Consider the following 22,754-nt stretch of genomic DNA (forward strand, 5'->3'; position numbering starts at 1 on the left):
GTGGGATGAGGGGTGGGGGTGGGGCAGAAATGATAAAATCCTGCCTTTAAAATTCATTTTCCAGCAATTAGTTTCAAAGAGTATTAATAGAATTGAGTTTAAGCTGGTGAAAACCTGTCTGCCTATTAAGTGAAAACAAATTGCAGATTTCGATTTGCTGATCATTTGGATGACAGATTCTCTAAGCACAAACCTCAGCAATTGGAATAAACAAAGCTTTCACAGAATGCCTGTAGTTTATCAATCTAAGTGCATTAGCATGAGGATTCATAGAACTGCTTGTAGAAAAGAATATTTCAGTGGTTTGATAATTTTCATATTAGCAAGGATTTATTCACATCACTTGTTGGGTTATTAGATAATAACTTCATAATTCTGAATTTGTATTCAGTCACTTAAAAAATCACAGGCTAATTGCTTAGTTGATTTACAACACTGTTTGCCACTTGCAGATTTTATAGTTAAATCCTGTATTTTAATAACTATGCAATATTGTTTGCCAGTGATAGAGCTGCAATAAAGTATCTGACATTTCTGATAGGTACAAGCAACAAGCTCTTTTGCCAAAGCTTTACTGAGAGCTGTTTAAAGGTTTTAATATGCATAACTTCACAGAATACCACACCGGCCAAAACTAGGGATGAGTCACTCGAAATTCCTTACAATTCTGCTCACACGTGCAGCTCAAAGACATTAAAAAGAGAGCAAGAATATTTCTTAATGGCCTGTTTAACTTTTTTTTTTCCTCATAAAACACACTCCTGGCCAAAGCAAACAAGAGTTGTCTTTTTGCACAGTGTGACCTTATATTTTGCTTAGGAATGGCACATTCCACTTTGATTATAGGTAAAACTAATGATCACCATTCTCCTTGGAAAAGCATCAATGTTTTTATAGGCCACGTATGAACATTTGAAACTTCTCCAAGTTAAAAAGGCTAATGGCACGGAATTTGTTATTAAAAACATATCAAGATACCAGGATAGTAAAACAAACATGAAGAACATCTCCAGAGAAATAAACAATCTAGGTGGTGTAAAGGAAAAGAATATTTGAGTTGTGTGGGGAGAAGAAAAGTGATCACGGGGATATGCGATGAAGATGTCATCAAAGAAGCTTTTGCAAAAGGATTTTATGGAAGAGTAAATATTTAGAAATTATCACACTAAATGTATCTTTCAAAATCCTTGCTAAACTATTTTAATCACACAACATTCAAGTTATAAATCATAGAAGCAAATTTAAAGAACCATTCTAACTTCCTAAAACCATATATTACTCATTATTTCTGATTCCTCTTTTGTAAGCAATTATTTAAATCACAAAAATACTTTAAATTGAACATAAAGCTAAAGCTATTAGTATGCAAAGTAATTCATTTTAAAAGTAAAATATTTGATGCTATACATTGCTTTCAAATCATGAAATGGTTACATCTTAGTGACTCACAAGCTAAATGGAAAGTGGCAAAATGAAACAAAATATTCATTTTGTTTTCATGAGAATCTGAAAGAAATATAGAATGTGGTAACTGGGAATACAAGGTTATCAAGGACAAAATGCAATCACTACAATCCTAAGTACAATTCTCATTTATTGATTTTCCCTAGCATGCACTTGAAAATACATTTTAGGAGACTAAGATTTTATGGGCCATATGATTACCATATATAAACTTTGAAATCCTAGATTCTCAGTTTGCTTTTTGGCTACTAGATAATATTTTTGGTTTGTTTGGCCCAAGTCTTTATTATTTTGCTCAACTTAACACCTAAGCGAATCCTACAACTGCACAGCCACATGCAAGAGTCAATTCTATCCTATATATATTGTTAAGAGTTTACTAGGTACAGAGTACTTCATAAGTGCAGTTATCCCAAGAAAAAGTATCAAGAACACGTTTTGAGATATAGCATATTGCTACTGCAATGAGTGGCTATCCCAAATATAAGAAGTCTACAAAAATATTAAAGTGAAGGACTTGGTAACATTTGGCTTCAGAATGATGACATTTATAAACTCTCTGCTTCCTGTTAAAATAATGCCAAAAATAGTAATGTTAATAAATGTCAGCAGAACCTCAGGACAAGACCTAATTTCCATCAGGATATAAAAGCATTTAATAAATATAAGCTAAAGCTAATTAAATATCAAAATACAGTGAAAGCCATATAAAATAAAACTTGGAATGTTTATGACTAGTGGTTCGGTTTTGTTTTTAGAGAAAGACAGTACGTGAGAATGCTCTTGGGGGAAGGGCAGAGAGAGAATCTTAAGCAGGCATACCAAGCACAGAGGCCGATTCAGGACTCAATCTCATGACCTGGAGATCATGACCTGAGGTTAAATCAAGAGTTAGATGCTTTAACTGGCTGAGCAACTCAGGCCCCCCTGACTAGTGGTATTTCTATCCAAAATAATATGACTTACAGGAAAATAGTAGAAATTCAGATTTTTTTAGTCATTCAAAGGAACATTAATGCTGGGCATACACTAAGACTATGATAGTGAATAAAAAAAACAATAAACAGATACCTCTATCCTTCTAGACCTAAATCATAATGGGAGCAATAGACAATAAATGAAGTAAGTAATATATATGTTATGTCAGATGATGATAAGTGCTGTAGGGGAAAATTAATGAAATAGTGAGAACAAATAGCATCTGAAGCATGTGAGGAAAGGCAGTAACTTCAATCAGGAAGAGCCTCTGTAAAAAGAACATTCTAAGGCAGCCCGGGTGGCTCAGCGGTTTAGCGCCGCGTTCAGCCCAGGGCATGATCCTGGAGACCCAGAATCCAGTCCCACATCGGGCTCCCTGCATGGAGCCTGCTTCTCCCTCTGCCTGTGTCTCTGCCTCTCTCTCTCTTTCTTTCTCTCTCTCCCTCTCTCTCTGTCTCTCATGGATAAATAAATAAAATATAAAAGAAAAGAACATTCCAGACTGAAAAAAAGAGTATGTACAAATGTGTTAGGCAAGATTATCTCTGACATGTTTGAGACATAGAGGGATACTAGTGTGGCAGGAACCTATGGAGCTAGAGTCAGATAGGAAATATCTGAGAAGTAATGGCTGTGTATCATCAGATGGAGCTTAAACAGGGTCTTTAAACCCAAAATGACTTTAGCTGTTAATTCCATTGAGATGGACAGCCCAATGGTTCCAGGCAGGGGAGGGACATGATCTAATATGTTTAACAGTGTACAAGACAGCTGACAGTTACTATTAACATTAGGTTGGAAGGAACAAGATAGAAGCTAGGAGATCAATTAGGAGTCCTTTGCAGTAAACCAGAAGTGAGCTGATCATAACTTGGTAGGAAAATTGATTTAATGAGAAGTAATTGGATTGTCAGTTACTCTTGAAGGTAGAGTTCATGGGATTCAAGGATATACTAAATGTGAGGTTGTAAGCATTTAGTGTGAAGTGCTGTAATTCTATGCCATACATCCTGAGACCATGAGTAGAGGCATCAGTCTTCAAAAGAGTATGGACTTCTGAGACTCTCCTTGAACATTCTTTATTTGGGGTTATGTATCATAATTCCATTAAATGAATGAAAACTTTCAATCAATAAAGTCCTTAAAGTGAATGTTCAATATGGAACCAAAGATAGTATTTTCTAAAAACCTACAGCACTGAATAGAAAATTCATACACATTCAAATTTATAGAATAAAGCATGAAAATGTGTACTTTCTTTCTTTTCCTGCATATTTGTGACTCATATAATCAGTTAAGGGGGAAAATTATATTTATTGGAAGCAATTGCAATCACTAAAATCATCTTTAAAAATTAGACTTTAAAGGGACAAAATTCAATAGCAAACACTTTATTTTTGTTCTCTTAACACACCTTTGGAAAATACGGCTTAACATAAGATGAGTTATTTTACTTATTGTTCATCAGATTGACAAAGATGAAAAAGAATGTTAATGTTTATCAACAAACATGTGAAGAAACAGGCTTTCTTATACACCACTTCTGTGAGTTAAAATTGCAACAGCTTTTCAAGAAAACAAATTCAAATTTGTAGGAAGGCAAATGTCTTCAAATTTTCATATTATTTCTCCTGGTAATTTTACAATTAAGAGAATAATCATAAATAAGCAAAATATGTATCTAAAAGAATGCTCAGTGCAGCCTCTGCAGTGAGAACTTGAAAACAAAGGAAACACTCAACAATTACAGATTTTTTTTTAAGTGTATCTGTATGATCAATGAGTACACAGCACATTCAGTCATCAACCTTAGTGTCTCTGTGCCCTGGCACCTAGCCATCTGTTTAGTGCTGGGCTGAAGGTTGTTTTCTTAAACCAAGAATAACAATTTTTTAAAGTTTGGGATTGGTTTATTTTCATTAGTCTCCTAGAAAGATTAAAAATATCACTTTAAAAACATTGTTTTCATTTGCATTCTCATATATTTCAGTGAGTGAGAAAGAAAAAATGTTGAATTTCAGTTGGCATGTTGGGAATTATATGCAAGGGTGGATAAATTAACGAAGTTTAAGCAAGTATAAAGATAATTCATCAAGTAGCTGGGGGGAAACTATTGATCACATCTGGTGTGCAAAAAGTATTTATTGACATTAAGAATATTCATGCATATATTGCTAAATAAGAAAATGTACAAAACTATCTATGACTGTGTGTGTCTTAGTTCAGGCTCTAACAAATCACCATGAACCAAGTGACTTAAACAATACTTATTTCACACAGTTGGCTAGAAGTCCAAGATCAAGGTGCTGGTAGATTTAGCATCTAATGAGGGTCTTGGTTGCCCACCTCACTTGGCAAAGACATGAGAGATCATCCTTCTTGTGTCTCTTCTTATGAGGGCTCTTCTCTCATATCCTATTTGCTCTCAAAAGCCTCACCTAAAATACCATCACACTGGAGATTCAGCTTCCACATATGAATTTTCAGTCCATAGAACTGTGTGGTTTAAAAGTTGAAAAATAATGACAGTAGTAATAATAGCAGCAAACATCTGTATAGGACTTACTATATGCTGGGCATTTTTCAGATGCTTTTTGTATACATGTGCCTAATAGTCCTGTGAGTTTAGAATCATAATTATCTCCATGATTATGGGTAAAGTAACTTAATTTTGTTTAGCTAGTAAGTGATAGACACTATAATATTAGGAAGTTTTTGATGGAGGAATTATGAATGATTTGTTGTTAATTTTTGTTTGTCACATTTTCTAAGTAGTTGTCATTGAATATATATAATGCTTATTTCAACACTTGTCTGGTAAATCTAAAGTATGAGGGAAAGGCCAGGGTTGGGAATAAAATTTGTTTATAATTTTCAAGAAAGTCGATTTGGTGTAAAGTATAGCAAGAGTCAAAAATGGAATTCTAGAAGAAGACTCCAGTGAAGGATGTGGAAGGCATAGAGAGGTCAGAAGAGAATCAGAAGAAGACACTGCTGGAGGACTCAAGAGAGGACAGGGTTCCCAGGAGTAAGTTGGCAGAGGATTCTATTAGAGGTGATTGGTACAGAGAAATAAAACCTGAAAACGTCCATCTCATTTGTCAAGTATGAGATCATGACAACATTTTGAAAAGCACTTTTTTTGAGAAGTCAAAAGAGAAGCCCAATTTCAGTGGTTGGAGAATAAAAAAATGAAGTGGAGACAGAACCAGTCTGAGATACGGATATGAGAAAGAATTCATAGAATAAAGGGAGTTCAGGGTCAGAGAGTGTTTTGTTTTGTTTTGTTTTAACTCAAAACATATTTCACGTGAAGGGAGGAAACAAAAAATACTAACAATAATAAAAAGCTTACATGAGGCCTGTGCTCATCCTTATCACTTGATGTTCGTCATCTCACTTAGTTCTTGGAATACTCTGGTATTGTTACTACCATTTTATAAAAGGGAGAACCGAAATATGGAAGAGAATAGATAAATAATGTGCCCGAGCCCACAATCTAGTGAGAAAGATTGAAATTTGAATCTGGTGTTGTCTGATACAAAAGTCTATATTCTTAACTGTTAATTTAGACTGCCTTCATCAGCATTTGGGTGTATATACATGGTTGGGGTGTGGGAAATGAGCTGCAGAAACTACATGGCAGATATAAGAAAAAAAAAACAACTCCATCTTTTAACACATGATGGTGTCTAAATCAATCAATCTTTCTCTCTTTCTACACTCTATATCCTCAAATTCCTTTTCATTTCTAAAGTAGAGTTATTTACAGATTCTTCTTCCGATTCATACTTCAACTTTAGTCAGCATATTGATGGGATTGCAGTTTTCCACAAAGATTATTTTAACGTGAAAACATTTAAAATCTTTTTGAACTTCTCTTATCTGACTAAAGCAGAGCCTTCTGAAAGTATAAATGCCACTAACCCTGCTCCAAGGGAGTTTCCTGTAAATTCCAGGAAGGAGATAGACTTCTCATTCTCTTTAGCATTAAGCAAAGCATAGACCCTTCCATACTTTCCTTTTGGAAGTCCAACCCCTTGTTAATCTGCCTATTGCACATTAATGCAGAGGTTCTCAAACATTAAACCTAAGAGGGTAGAGGAAAAGTTTTTCTCCCAACTGTCTCAAGCCTTTTTTTCTGAACAAAGATGGTCTCTTCCCTATAAAGGAGACCTGGTACCTAGTAATTTCACGAAGTCCATTCTATACCCTCTGAAGAAAATGCACTCACTATTCCTGCCACTGGCCTGCCTGATCTAAGGTTTCAAGAATAAGGTGACAGGCTTTCTATTTCTAGTGAGTTGAATGCTTTCTGAAGGATGTACCTTTTTCTTTTGATTTTGTTATGAAGCACAGTGGGAAACTTAAAAGAAAAGATCTCCTGCATAGAAGGCAGAAACATAACAGTAAGGTTATGATTAGGTATGGCAGACAGGTGCTGATTTTTAAAAATAAGAAACAAATCTGTGGGGATTTACAAATTGTAAAAGTTCAGAAGTCCGAACTTTTAGCTACAAAGACAATATTCTGTTTCACAAATTAATATGATATTAAAAAGATTGCTTGAAATGTTATTAAAATTAATATTAAAGCACATAAAAGTGACCTCTGTACCAGCTCTTACCAGGACTGTGGGTATGAATTAGAGTTTTGAATTAATTATGGGGATTGATATTAAGGAATTAGAGGTAGGTTCTGGTAATTTACTGGGAAATGTAAAGATGTAGAAAACTTTTTTTTCCTTTGCTATTAGCCTAAACCAGCCCTAAAACTTATCTTGTCTATAAGATTCTTCATTTGATGGAGCAAAAGTCACTTAGCAGTGTCAAAACAAACAAACAAACAAACAAACCCAAAACATTGGTCCTATTTATTCTTACATTCCTCAAGGAGATGCTCTAAGTGTGTTCCCAAATGTAATACTATGTGTATTAAGTGTTTCTTAGTTCCTGGAGTTGATAACCAAAGGTCATTCTTAAAATTTTAAAGGACTAATAAAACAAAGGTGAGATATTTTCAAACTCTGTTTTTTTTTAAAGATTTTATTTATTTATTCATGAGAGAGAGAGAGAGAGAGAGAGAGAGAGGCAGAGACACAGACAAAGAGAGAAGCAGTCTTCCATGCAGGGAGCCCAACGTGGGACTCAATCTCACGACTCTAGGATCATGCCCTGGGCTGAAGGTGGTGCTAAACCACTGAGCCACCCCGGCTGCCCCAAACTCTTTGTTCTTGATGTCTGATCACTTTTTTATTCTCCTGACTTTTAAAAAAGTAAAAGACCTTCCTTTCAAATACTAATCAGTTGCTTCTTTATTCCCCAAAAGACTTCGGACCATTCTGCTTCAGATCTTCATTTTCTTGAGGGCTTCATTGACCATGGCCTTGGAGATTACACGTGGCTCAGAACAACATACAGCTTTTTTTTTTTTTTTTAAGATTTTATTTATTTATTCATGAGAGAAAGAGAGGGGGAGAGAGACAGAGACAGAAACAGAGACATAGGCAGAAGGAGAAGCAGGCTCCATGCAGGGAGCCCAACGTAGGACTCCATCGGAGTCTCCAAGATCACATTCTGGGCCGAAGGGGGCGCTAAACCGCTGAGCCAGCCAGGCTGCCCACAACTTGTTATTTTTAACTGAACTGTGGAGCACATTACTCTACATAAGAATCAATGGGAAAAAAATAGTTTGAACATCCCATTTTCCCATTTCAAATATCATGCCACTAGCAATGGTTAAATTTTTTTAAAAAAAGAGAAGAAAAATAAACAACCACAAAAAAAAAATACCTTAAAATCTACCCAAGAAAAAAAATCCTAAAATATAAAGTCCATTTTCTCCTGCTAACTTCCATCACCCAGAGAACCTGAAATTCCTTGCTAAAAGATTTTAAATGCACAAGAATCACAAATTCATTTTCCAGCTTGGTTGCCTTGTCTTTCCAGGTTAAAATAATTAGTACACAGTTACATGGAGATGCTGTGAAACACCACATTACAACCCAAACCTCGTTGTATTACAGCTGATCATTAAAAAACCCAAGGGGTGTATTCTGAATGAGTACACATTTACCTTTCCTTCCTTGACCAACTTTTCCATTTCTGGGACCTCCATGCAGTATGGTGGTTCTCTCCTTGACTGACTCCTACCTCCCTAGAAGGAGCTGAATTTTAGTAGCTCTTTGTGTTCTAGAAGATGTCAGATGAGTAAGCTATTCCCACGTTGAATGCTTTTTGGAAGTGTTTCTTTTCATTTTAGTCAACCCTAGAGCCCCATTTAGTGACATGGATGGAGATTTGATAAATGGTTCCCTATTGGTCAAAACTTGTTCCCGTTCCTGTGGAAGAATCTGAATCCCACTTGAGCACTTGAGGTCTAGCTTCCTCACTGGTAAGGCTGCCTCCAACTATATGGCTCTTTGAGAGGCACTGGGAAAGTACATTAAGTTTTCTCAAAATTTATTTCCTTTGTAAACAGAAATCTGATTATTACATTTTAATACAAAACCATCTCTCCCCAGTGATTGGGAAGATTTCTAAAACATAAGCAAAGACAACTTCCTGTGACTTTCTTTTTCTTTTTTTTTTTTTTTGCATCTGTTTACACAAGACTAATTTAGGTCAGCAATAAAACAGCAACACTACCAACACGCTTTTGAATTTCAGAGGTGGCAGATGAATATTCATCTTCCTAATAAAAAGCTGGACTTTTTGAGAGGTCCGAGTAACAGATCAGTCACCAAAATAGGGACGCCTGCTTTCGGCTCAGGATGTGATCCGGGTGTGATCCCAGGGCCCTGGGATGGAGTCCCGCATTGGGCTCCCTGTGGGGAGCCTGCTTCTCCCTCTGCCTCTGTCTCTGCCCCCCTCTCTCTGTGTCTCTTATGAATAAATAAATAAAATCTTAAAAAGGGCACCAAAATGGGATCCCTGGGTGGCGCAGTGGTTTAGCGCCTGCCTTTGGCCCAGGGCGTGATCCTGGAGACCCCGGATCGAATCCCACGTCGGGCTCCCGGTGCATGGAGCCTGCTTCTCCCTCTGCCTGTGTCTCTGTCTCTCTCTCTCTCTCTCTCTCTCTCTCTCTCTCTCTGTGTGTGTGACTATCATTAATAAATAAAAATTAAAAAAAAATGAAAAAAAAAGGGCACCAAAATAGCAAGATACATGGGACTACCCACTTTATATAAGTCATATATATAAATATCTATTAATTGCTACATAATTCAAAGATAAACATATGCTTTTCACAGATACTTTCAAAGTCCTGGTAGAGGGGCAGCCCGGGTGCCTCAGCGGTTTAGCGCCGCCTTCAGCCCAGGGCCTGATCCTGGAGTCCCGGGATTGAGTCCCGCGTCTGGCTCCCCGCATGGAGCCTGCTTCTCCCTCTGCCTGTGTCTCTGCCTTTCTCTCTCTGTCTCTCTCTCTCTCTCTCTCTCTCTCTCTCTCTGTCTCTCTCTCTCTCTGTGTTTCCCATGAATAAATAAAATCTTAAAAAAAAAATCTTTGCATATATTCCTCAAGTGCCTGTTTATAAAAATCACCTTTACCCCTTTTCTCTCACATTAGTACAATCAGCAGAAGAGACAAAATATGTTTACAATACATAGCTGTGTTTACTGATTACACTGTTTCAGTAACAAAAATGAAACGATTTTATCGAAACTTCAGGCTAGATTAGGGTTATAATGATGGTTTCTTTAGGTTGTTGATGCATATTACCTAAATGATATCATGCTAACCTCACTTTCACAAACAAATTTCTAATTGAATTGTCTCCAAGGGGGCTCTTTAAAAAGAATACCTTGCACACAGGCTACTGGAGTTTTCTGTATTTTAATTTTATTTATTTCAGGCAATATTCCTATTTATTTTCAGGAAGTAAATATCCCTATTTACTTTAAATTCTTGATGTCTGCATAAATTTGCATATACTCTTTACATTGTTGGATCTCCCTACCCCTTTATATATGTCTTGATAATCCTTGCTCATCTTTCAAAAATAATTTGTGTCATCCTTTAAGCCTCTTTCCCACTACCCTATCCATGAGTTAGATGCCTCTTTTATTTCTTTTAACATCCTGAGCATAACAAGAACTAACACACACACACATATCATATATATGTGTGTGTGTGTGTGTGTGTGTCTCTGTGTGTTAGTTCTTGTTATGCTCAGGGTGTTAAATTATATATTTATAATATTTTATTTAAATAAATAAAATTTATTTTATTATATATAATATAATATCATATATAATATAATAATATATATTATAATAATATTATTATAATTATATAATTATGTAATTATAATTATATAATCATTATACGATTATAATTATATTATAATTATATAATTATATAATATAATATTATATAATAAATATTTAATATTCAATATTTAATAATATAATGAATATTTAATATTAAATATTTATAATATTTTATTTATTTTATTTTAAATAAAATATATTTACAACATATTTTGTTGTCTCTTCTGCTGATTGTACCCATCTTATGTGAGAGAAAAGGGATAAAGGTGATTTTTATAAACAGGCACTTGAGGAATATATGCAAGCGATGGCCTATGCAAATGATGTAATTTATAGCAACACTGGAATATGTGTACACTTTAATGCTGACTGAATAAAGTCATCATGGGAATTGATGCATGACAAGGGCTTGACAATGTCTTATTCTTTCTCATCACACCAATTCTTAAGATGATAGTTGTCATGCACACAACATATTGTGTGTGTGTGTGTGTGTGTGTGTGTGTGTGTGTGTATTGAACTTACAACCCTGAGATACTACATTCCAGGCTGTTAAAAGTATTTTTGTTCTTTGCATGCATTAATTCCTTTAATTTCCCTAGCAGCTCTATGTGATAGATAGTATTATTATTTCCATTTTACAGATTAAGAAACAGAATTAGAGAGTTGGAGAACTGGGGATTTCAATATAATTCAGTTCCAGACTGTTCTTTTACATTTTTTTCTTTTTTCTTTTTTTTAAATTTTTATTTATTTATGATAGTGAGAGAGAGAGAGAGAGAGAGAGAGAGAGAGGCAGAGACACAGGCAGAGGGAGAAGCAGGCTCCATGCACCGGGAGCCTGACGTGGGATTCGATCCCGGGTCTCCAGGATCGCGCCCCGGGCCAAAGGCAGGCACTAAACTGCTGCGCCACCCAGGGATCCCTTTTTTTCTTTTTTAATAACTGAATTGAGATATAATTCACTCATTCAAAGTATTCACAATCAAAAGCTTCAGTATATTCACAGACATGCTACCATTACTACAATTGGTTTTAGAACATTACACAAAGAAATCCAGTTCCCATTAACCATCACCTCCCAACCTCCCCCTAATCTTTTCCAGCCTTAAATAATCACTAATCTACTTTCTATGCCTATACATTTGCCTATTCTTGACTTGTGACATAAATGGAATCATATAACATGTTATCTATTGTAACTGATACCTTTCATTTAGCATAAAGTTTTCAAGGTTGACCCATGTACAATGTTATCAATGCTTTAGTTTATTTTATTGCAAAATAATATTCCATTTTATGAGTATACTGCTTTTATTTGTTCATTCATCATTTGATGGACATTTCGGTTGTTTCCATTTTATTTTTGCTATCATCAATAAAGCTATGAATAACTGTGTACAAGTTTTTGCGTGGATATGTTTTTATTTCTCCTGGGAATATATCTAACATGGAATTTCTAATTTCTGAGTCATATGGTAACTCTGTGTTTAACCATTTGAGGAACAGCCAAACTGTTTTCTGAAGTACCTACACTATTTTAGATTCCAGCTAGAAATGTTTGAGAGTTCTAGTTTCTCCACAACCTTGTCAACAGTTGCTATTATCTGTCCTTTTGATTTATAACTATCCTAGAGGGTATGAAATGGTACTTCATCATAGTTTTGAGTTGCATTTCCATGATGGCAGATAGTTTTGGGAATCTTTTCATGTGCTTATTGACCATTTGCATACCTTCGTTGAAAAACTATCCTTGAAATCCTTTGCCCATTTTTAATTGTGTTCTTTTTCTTCTTCATCTTGAGTTATTCCAACTTTATTATTTATGTATACTAAAGCAAGTCCCTTATCAGAAATATGATTTGCAAATATTTTCTACCAAGCTGTGGGGTATCTTTTCATATTTTTTGATTCTGTACTTTAAGCATAAATGTTTTTAATTCTGATGAAATCCAGCGTTTTAGGTTTTTTTTTATTGTTTGTATTTTGAGTGTCATATTTAAGAATCTATCGCTAAAATAAAGTTACAAAGATTTACACCTATGTTTTGTTCTAACAGTTTTATAGATTTAACATTTATGTTTCAGTTTATGGTCCATTTGGAGGTTTTCTTGTTTTTTTTTATATTTTTTTTATTTGTTTGTTTGCTTGTTTGTTTTGTGACCAGCATGGAACCCAACGTGAGGCTTGAACTTATAACTCTGAGATCAAGACATGAGCTGCCTGTCCCTCTGATTAAACAACTATTGACTGGGAATTTAGGGGTGAGGAAGTCCTGTCTTCTTGGGAAAATCTGCTTTGAGTGGAGATTCCATCAAGTTGAGTAGGGCAGGAAGTGAGGTGGAAGGAAGGAGTAGAATGAAGTAAGGATGCCACAGATTCCTGTTGCTCTTACTGAGTTGTAGATTTTCTTGAGTAAATGTTACTTCATTTTCCGTATGTCCTTAGAAAAATATCTAGACTTTAAATGGTTTGTTTTACTTATTTGTTTATTTATTTATTTACTCACTTAATTTTTTGTTGTTTTGCTGGGAAGTGGGTCCATGAACTCATTCTGTCAGGTTGGAGGTAGAACTCCTCCAGGGACTATGTTCTTAACCACAACACTTATGTTGTGTACTTTCAATGTAGCATTTAGGACATAGTACTTATTGTATTTTATTGTAACTTTCAGTTTACTTTATACAATATCCCCTGGAGACTTCCCCAGCCAGAGCTGCCATTTTTGCCTGAAGCCCTGAACCAAACTGTATTATTTATTAATTTTTCCAAAGGACCCCTCTTCAGACATTGCTGTGGGAGCTACCAGAGCTTGCCATCTTCCTGTTGTGAGTACCTGTCCAGTGGAGCCTCTTATCAAGCTTACTCTTTCAGTTCCTAACTTTGTCTCTAGTCTCAGGAGGCTGATAGGCTGAGACCCTAGGAAAGCTTAAATCTCTGTGGAGGTTCAAAATGCTGAAGGTTTTCAAATAGAAAAAACTGGGACTATGTCCTTAGCAAAAAACTGAGGACAATGAATTTCAGGGCTATTGCTGAAGTATTTTCTTAGTCACTTATTAATATATAATCTATTTAAAGCTAGCCTAGAATCAAATACAATTCTTATGAGACAATGTAATTAGATACACAGACTTCCAGAAATTTTTACAGTTTATAATTAAGGGCTTTTTTTTTTTCCCTCAGGTATTGTTTGTTGTTGCTGTTCATTTTTTTTTCTAGAAAGCACCAGCTTCATTAGCAGGAGAGTTGTGGTGACTCTAATTAGCAGGTTTTCAAATTAAGGTATAGTAACTAGGCCTAAAGGTCATGATTCTGCAATTCATGTGTCTTTGTCTGCCTTAGGGTCCTATAAATAATTTCCCACAAAAATCTGAAGATTGATGACAATGATGAATTATACCTTTGTGATCACCCATGTTCATTTTTTATATTCTTCAATTTATATATCACTGTTCTACTGCAGAGACAATACATCTTATATTTAAAAACACTGTTTTTAGCTAACTGCTTTCACATAATTTAACCTATTTACTCATAAAAAACCTATTTGATCTCACTGAAGGCCAGTTTCATTATTCTCCTTTTATAGACAGAAAAACTGAGGTTCAAAATATCTCCTTGGTTTCCATAAGTTCAATGACCTATTAAGTAGAAAAGCTGGAACTTGTACTGACATGTTTTGACTGGTAAGGCCAGGACTCTTTTCAGTATATGTCAAATGCTTTGTATGAGTGTTTGAGGAGAAAAGACTGGTGGAGAAAAGGCAATGATATAGGCTGAAGTGCTTCCAATAAGAAGTATTATTTTTTTATTATAATGTGTCTCCAGAAGAAACTAAGTGCATTCCTTGATCTTATACTGACATATATAAATCCTGATTTTGCCTATTTCCATACTTCCTGCAGGCTGGGAAAATGAATTATGAAATATCAGTGTACTTGGAAGTGAAAATATTTTGGGAAAAGGGCCACCACTGACTGACTGCCTCCAAGACCGAGAGAATATTAGATGAATAAGTATTATTTGTAACTTCTTATCATATATTATCTTGCTATTTTGTAATACAAGTGACCCTTGATGTTTTTGGGTTAAAGATCTTTATTTCTTTACCCTAAAAGCAGGTAGTTATTTGAATACATTGCAAGTGGGTTAAATCATTTCCTAGTGTCAATTCTGTCAAAAGATTCTCTCCATCTTCCACCCTCTAAGTTTTTTCCATGAGACATTTAGGGCATATATAATAATCCTTCACATTTTGAGCGCTACACCTCAGGTAGTTCTCTGCCAGGGAAGCATTTCCTTATATCCCTGGTTCAGCTATGCGTTCATGCCTCTATTAGATGTTGTCAATTTTCCCCAACAGATGTCCTGTTCTATGCAATGATCATGCTATTTTGTATCTCTGCATCCCTAGAGCCTAGCATAATGCCTGGCATGGAGGGGATGCTGAATCAGTAAAGTTGGGTTAATATATCGGTGAATGGTTGGAAAGGCTAAGGAGACACATTTGGAACACTGAATGGGGTGGGCCCTGGGATATGGTTACTAGAGGAGGCAGAGAGGTAGCAGAAATCCATTCCTGCCTCCCTTGCTAAGGTGAGCAGAAGGAGGGAATTCTGGGAGAAGGAATAAACAGCATCAAAATATATAAAAACTGAATGCTGTGATTTTTTAGTCATTTAGGCTTTGACTGTGGAGGAGTGATGGACCCAGCCACAGTGATTTTCGAGCACTGGGAAGTATGAGAAACTAAAGTATCCTTCAGAAGGGAACAGTGAAAATCAGGAAGCTTAGTGACTTGTTCAAGATGTAAGTAAAACAAATAAAGGGGTCTCTAGCATTCCAACAAAATTGTCTGATTTGTTCACCAACGTGTAATAAAGGGAAAGAAGATTCAGGGATGAAATCCTCTGCTGAAAAAAAGAATACCTGTCTCTCTAGGCTATCCTTTGCTATCCTTTGACCAGTTGGCCCTGGGACCCTCCAGAGAGGGCCTCTACTCTGTTCCCTTGTCCCAGGTTGGGGGGTGGGGTACCCCAGTTGCTCTGACGGATGGGTCCCCTTCTCTCTCAGGGCACCCCAACCCCAAATTCACATGTAACAAGTTCTCATCCCAGTCCCCTTTCCTGGCGCCCTGATGAGTATTTAAGGCCAATTTTGAAATGCCCCCAAAAAATATTTTTTTTTCCTTTGCTTGGAAATTTGGACTTAGTGAATGGACACCAAAGCATGAGGAATCTTAAGACCACCTATTTATAGTCTGGCCTATTTACAATATAGTCTTGTGTCCATACCTGTTCTTATTTTTTGTAATTACATATAAAGCCCCCCCCCCTTTTCCTTCCTTTTTTCTTTTCTTCTCCCTCTACTATCTCCTCCCCTGCCCCACCACACACACACTCCTTCAGGGTATCTGAATATTTTCATTATTTGTTCAACAAATATTTATTTTATATACCAGGCATTATAAGTGAAACCAACTTTGTGTCTTATTGTTACAGTTTAGAGGGAGAATATAACATCAGTGAAACTACTACCACAACACCAAAAACAAACCCCAGAATGAAAGAACACAGTGGAATAAAGAATTAAATTGTCCTGTAAAGTCATGAAGTCCATCCTAGATGTCACTGATGAGATTAGATCATAAAGATAGTGTGACATCTGTTCTTCTCTATTTCTCTCTATATATTTCTCTCAACTTTATTCTTTTTCAGCCTCTCCAAAATTTATTTAATTCTGAGTCCTTCACACACAGGTTCTATTTTCTGATAGAGAACTTAATAATTTTTATAAAATGGTTTATATAGAGCTCCTGAAAATCAGGGACTATATCTTATTTATCTTTGCCTCTCTGGAATTTAGCACAATGTTTAACTTAAAATATATGCTCAATAAATAGTTGAGTCAGGCTAATGATTTAGGGTGTTTTACCCTTCTCTGATCTCAGATAAATTTTCACAGGGAAATAAGGCCTGCTGAAAAAAAAAAAATTCAAGACATGATACTAATAATAAGGAAATATTTTAGGAAAAAGAAATTACTTTTAAAATGACAACTCTGTTGGCAGCTACCTGCCATATCCTTCTTCTTCTTATAGTGAGTTGTTTGGGGAAACTTACCTTCTCTTAACACACAGAAACTTACTTTCTCTCAGATAAGCTGCCTTTGTGTATTTTCTATTTTTATCTCTTTCTATGATTCTAATGATAGTTTTAGTTTTAGATAGTAAATTTTAAATTGCTATTACTGTCCTTTTTTTTAATTGGCTTCATTTCCTAATGTTATTTCTTTTCTTTTGGAAGTACTCCTTAAAATAGTCCCCTCTTCATGATGGCCTCTTGCCCAGAGTTGTTAAATTCAACTTTCCAGGAATATCCATTAATTTAATTAATTTTATAAAAGACCCTCCATATACTATTTAAACTAAAATATTTTCAATTATAAAATGTACAATTGTTTTTCCTACACTAATAAAGATAAAATATGCTTCCAAGTATAATTGCAAGGAACCATTAATTAACTAAAAGATGTACTCTGATTTCACAGATATTAAAATGTCAAACATTGTACAGTTTTGAATTTATAAAATATAGGAAAATCACCATCACAGCTTTACCATACATTTCCTTTTTTTTTTTTTTTTTTTTTTTTTGGTGCCGAAACCCGGGAACGAACCATACCATACATTTCCAATGAAATATTTATACAATGTTTTAAAGTTATTTCTATGGTGGGCACCTGGGTGGCTCAGTGGTTGAGTGTTTGCCTTTGGCTCAGGTCATGAACCAGGGGTCCTGTGATCCAGTCCCACTTCAGGCTCCCTGTGGAGAGGCTGCTTCTCCCTCTGCCTATGTCTCTGCCTCTCTCTGTGTCTCTCATAAATAGATAAATAAAATCTTTAAAATAATTATTTCTATAGTAATGGCAAAGGAATACTGTGTTGCATACTTAATATAGGACAATGGTATTGCTTTTTTTTTTTTTTTTCAGAAATATTCTGAGAGTCCCTGCTGGAATGGAACTCCCAAATGTCAGTATCTTTGTCTGTTTTGTATGTACCTTAAGCACGTAGAAGAAGGTACTCAATAAATATTTCTCAAATGAATTTATGAGTGAATTCGTGTTTTGTTAGAGATGCCATGTGTCTGTTTTAAACAAAACCAAATGAAACAAGTAAGAATTATTAATCAGTGAGCTCCTTCTAAATGCCAGTTTATGTTTTTCAGATATCTTGTACAGAATAACTTCTCAAGCCTTTTCACTTGTTGCCAATTTCTTTCTATTATATTTTCATAAGTGTTATAATGATATTTACAATTCAGTGATGTTTGCAAAAACTTTTTGTGAATTACATAATTGGTGAAAAATTGAATAACATAATTGGTCATTTATGGCTATCAATAGTTGCAGTACTTTGAGGGTTAAAAGGAAAAAAAAAATCCTAATAAGTGCCTTGTAATAATACATTTGGTCCACTCAGTAAAAACTAGATATTAGTGAGCCTAATATAAAAATAAAAATATCTAGAAAAAGGAGTAAGCTTGTAGGGTCTGAAATTTATTCTCATTCCATCTCCTCCTCCATTTCTAAGACATTTATGTAGCTTTGATGATGGCTGAGTATAAAGCCATCCATATGTTTTTATTCTATTATTTCTATTTAAAAAAAAAGTAAAAAAATGCTACTAAATTGTCAGTCTCATAAATTTGGAACCCTCACATCTCAATAGTTATATGTAATTTAAACTTCACAAGAGTTTATTATGATTCTTAAGGCAGAAGATCAGAATATCAATGTCCTTATCCATGGCTTCTGGAACCCAGATCTCTATAGACTTGAAACTTAATTTAGTTCTTGTTAGCTATGTAGTCATGGAAAGTAAGTTAACATTTTTTGTGCCCTATTTTCATCCTTCCAATGTCATTAATGCATCTCTTGTAGGGTTTTTATAAGGACTAAATAACACATGTAAACTTTTTAACAGGTCCTTCCAAATAGCAGATGTGAGTGTTGGTTTTTCCCTATTTCCCCTCTGGATGCACTGTACTCTTCACTGCCCTGCTTTGTGTGCTGGCAGGCTGACCTTCATGGTCTTCTTTACCCTGGGCTCCCTTGCCTCTTGACTTCTGGTTAGATTTTCAACGGGAGACAATGAAGGGATGGAAAGACAGAAGGACTGAAATTGAGGTAACCCTTCTCTCCATTTCCTCATTGGCTGATTGTGGTTTGGCATGACTTTCTCCATCCTCTTCCTGTATGGAATTTCACAGCTATTATTGAATGGTTTCTCTCCTTGGTTCTACTTATTGCCAGATCTTAGTATTAGTCCCTCCCCACATTCCATCAGACTTCGGGGTAGTCAAGACTTGCTGTGCATCTAGGCCTCGTGCACCAACACCCCTTTAACTCTTTTCACATCCTTGTTAATAATCCCTTTATTTGATTTTCTTTAACCATTTGCATGTACTATTTATTTGCCCATAGGATCATAAACAGCATGGTGCTGAATTATTTAGTTTAAAATAAGTATCAGATTATTTATTTCAAGTCAATAAAATATCATTAATAGTGTTCGGAATGGGTGTTTTACAACTTAGGTAAAGAAAATCAATTTTATTAACCTGTATGTCATTATAGCATAAATGTCCTGAGAACTAAAGGAGGTATGTATTGAACTGGTGCTAAATTGCAGTTAGGATGGAATAAAGACTGAGAGACCTCCCCTCAGGGGCTTGACACATGAACCCTCCTCTTCTCCCTTCTTGAGAGTGCAGGAGGCAAGTACATGGAACACAAAGAAGTGGGGTTTATGTGACCAAATCAAGTTCAATATAAACCAAAATCTAAGTTTCAGGGTTTAGTGGGCATCAAGATTTTGGAGTTGCTGGGTGGCATTCTTAACAGAAGCTTGCAAGGCCATATAAGTAAGAGGTAGACCTGGAAGACTGTGGGAAATAAATAGGAAGGTCATGGCTGGTTTTCATTCAAACAGGAATTACAGGAAAAAATGATAAGGCTCCAAAATTATGAAGTACAGTGACTGCACATTGTGGGAGTGTAATAAGTGTCAAGATGTTTTATACATGGATAAATCCACATTTCCTCACAGAAGACCTGGGGAAATATTGTGTCCATATCTCCACTCAGTCACATGTTTGGTATCTATGTAGGGCTGAGCTTATAGGACACGGAAACCATTATGAGTCATTAAGCTGAAACTGGAGAAGAATGCATTACCACTGCATGAAGCAATAATATCATTTTATGTTCAGCCTGGAAAGAATTTAAAATAATATGCCATATGAAGTTTTCCCAAAAAACCTATTGTCATCTTAATCACAGTTAAGAGTTTTTAACTCTCAAGCCAAATGAAATCCCATAGATACCTCAATTCTCACACTTACCACAGTAGTAGAGAGAATATATTATAATGTTAAGAGGGAAGAGATTAAGATGGCTGGAGTCACTTTGACTTACTAGATCCTAACTTACTTACTTGAATCCTAACTCTCTCTGCGACTTACTATCAGTATATCCTCGACATTTTTTTTTTCTAACCAGCCTCTGGAGGTCCCAGTTTCCTCTTCCTCATCCTTGGAATCAGAAAAGTATCTATTTCTTGGAAATACTGTAAGAACTAAATAAAACAATACAGGCAAATAACTTCAAAAAGTACATGGCATATAGTAAGTACTTAATAGTTCTTGCCTGGTTTTCTTTTTTGTATGTGCATCTCCCAACAAGATTCTAAGTGTACTTTGAGGTATTAATATATCTATAAGATGAATACATATACCTATGTAATAGGTAAATAATGTAATAGGTATACATATAATTCATTTTATATCCGTTACCAAGTCTATCATATAGTGAAGTCTTAAATAAATATTTGCTTAGTGACTAAATGAGGTTATTAGCTTATCTTAGAAATATGAATCTCAAAGACAAAAACAATGCACATATGTCGTTTTTACTGAAGTTGTCTCCTGAGATTCCGTTAATTGCTAGAGAGGAGACTATTAATAGCTCACTGCACTTTAAACGCCTGTCTTTTTTTAATATTAGCACATCAATGCAATTCATATCCACAGCCTTGGGCACATGCAGAAGCACCACATTCACGTTATCAAGTACTCACAATTATTCACCAAAAAAGTAAAAATCTTATCGAAGTAAGAACTAGGAATAAATTATAGCATCAAAAGGGGAAATAAACTACTTATTTGAACATACTTTTATAGAAAATAACACAGATCTTTTTTAAACAATGAAATTATGTTGAGTCTACTTACTTTGTATTTATTAAACAATGTACAAGGGGCAGCCATTGCTGTTATAAACTTTGATACTCAGTTGGCATCAATAAAAAAAAAAGGCTGTGTTTCTTCCATCTATTAATTCTGCAGTTTATTTACCCTGCAGAAAGACTTTTTCAAATTTAAAAACAAGTAGACTTTCCTGAAGAAAAATAATGTTAACAACTTTGAATGTCTTGAAATGGACAATAAAGTAGCATAAACCTAAACTCACAGAAATAGCAAGGGAGAATGCATATTTTCCTGCTTTATAGTTATTTAGACAGTAGTCATGTGAGTATTTTGCGGCTTAAAAATATTTCTATTATCACATGATCTTATATGCTGGTTAGAAGAGAAAATAATAACATAAAGAATAATGATAATAGTTACCATTTGATTTTCTAAGTAAATGTAATTGTGAAAAGTATTTTACATACATAATTCCATTTAATATTCACAGAATCACTAGATGGTAAGCTTCATAAAGACAGAATCATATCTATCCATTTCTTTATTCATTTATTTATTTATTTTTTTATGATAGTCACAGAGAGAGAGAGAGAGAGAGGAGACAGAGAGAGAGAGAGAGACAGAGACATAGGCAGAGGGAGAAGCAGGCTCCATGCACCGGGAGCCCGACGTGGGACTCGATCCCGGATCTCCAGGATCGCGCCCTGGCCCAAAGGCAGGCGCTAAACCACTGTGCCACCCAGGGATCCCTATTCATTTTTTTTATTCATCAGTGGTCCCCAGTAATCAGCACTGAGCTTGAATACAGTTGATTCTCAATATTTATTGAACAATTGGATGATCTTTCCTTTGAAGTAGGTTCTTGCTAGACAGCATTGTTTCAGTCTGCCAATGTTCGAGTATTACTAAGTGTACTACATTTGGTCAGCTCTACCCTTGTTTGGCATGGTTACTCTTACTTATGCATACTTACAGTGAGAGAATGCCTGAGGGAGGCCTTTATTATGTATAGCATATTAAGCCTAAAATGTCTAAGAAAGTTACTGACAAAACCACTGTTAATAAAAGTAAAGCCCTCAAAAATCTGATTCTCATCTATACAAGTTTAAGGTTGGAAAATATTGCCATTAAACATATCTTAGAAAGCATAGTCAGGATTTGTTAAAAGCTCTTTTAAAAAAATAAAATAAAATAAAATAAAATAAAATAAAATAAAATAAAATAAAATAAATTAAAAAAAATTAAAAAAAAAGCTCTTTTAAAATTATAGTATCACTTAATAAAACATAAAGAAATGAAGGATAAAGTAACCTCTAGAAGCCAGAACCACAAGGCTCAGAGCAGACTTACCAGAACGGTCACCACACGTAGGACCACTCCTCGCATGTTATTCTCTAGTTTCTTGTCAGTTAGTGACCCATTCAGCCCTGTGACAGGATTCCAGCACCCAAGCTGAAAGGCAAAATAGCTTGGTCACTTTCCTGCCTGAACAACAGTCCACTCCCTAAATCTTTTGAAAAACTGTGTGATGTTTCTTGGAATAACTGGTACATGAAAGGGTTCTGCACAGGTTTTCTTTTCTAATAGTAAACAAAGCAATCAGAAAATCTATTTCTTGCTTTTCAGTATCATTTTATGGCATATTACAGCAGCCAACATGCTTTAGGAGACTCACTAAGGACATGGACTTTAAAAGGAATTATAACACACCAATAATTCAGTTCTGGTAATGCACTGAATTGGAAAGATAATAGCACATATAATTTAGT

At 35.2% G+C, this 22,754-nt stretch overlaps 1 protein-coding gene across 1 annotated transcript in view; it reads right to left on the minus strand.

Annotated features, from left to right (window-relative positions):
* The window catches only part of GRID2 (glutamate ionotropic receptor delta type subunit 2), a 1,428,782-nt gene that overhangs the window by 316,205 nt on the left and 1,089,823 nt on the right, over positions 1-22,754 (minus strand). Inside the window, exon 9 of the mRNA XM_055313240.1 lies at positions 22,336-22,437. Within this exon, the coding sequence (XP_055169215.1) occupies positions 22,336-22,437 (102 nt within the window). The remainder of the gene's footprint in view (positions 1-22,335; positions 22,438-22,754) is intronic.

The sequence above is a fragment of the Nyctereutes procyonoides genome, unplaced genomic scaffold, assembly GCF_905146905.1.
Source record: "Nyctereutes procyonoides isolate TBG_1078 unplaced genomic scaffold, NYPRO_anot_genome, whole genome shotgun sequence".
Classification (NCBI taxonomy): Eukaryota; Metazoa; Chordata; class Mammalia; order Carnivora; family Canidae; genus Nyctereutes; species Nyctereutes procyonoides.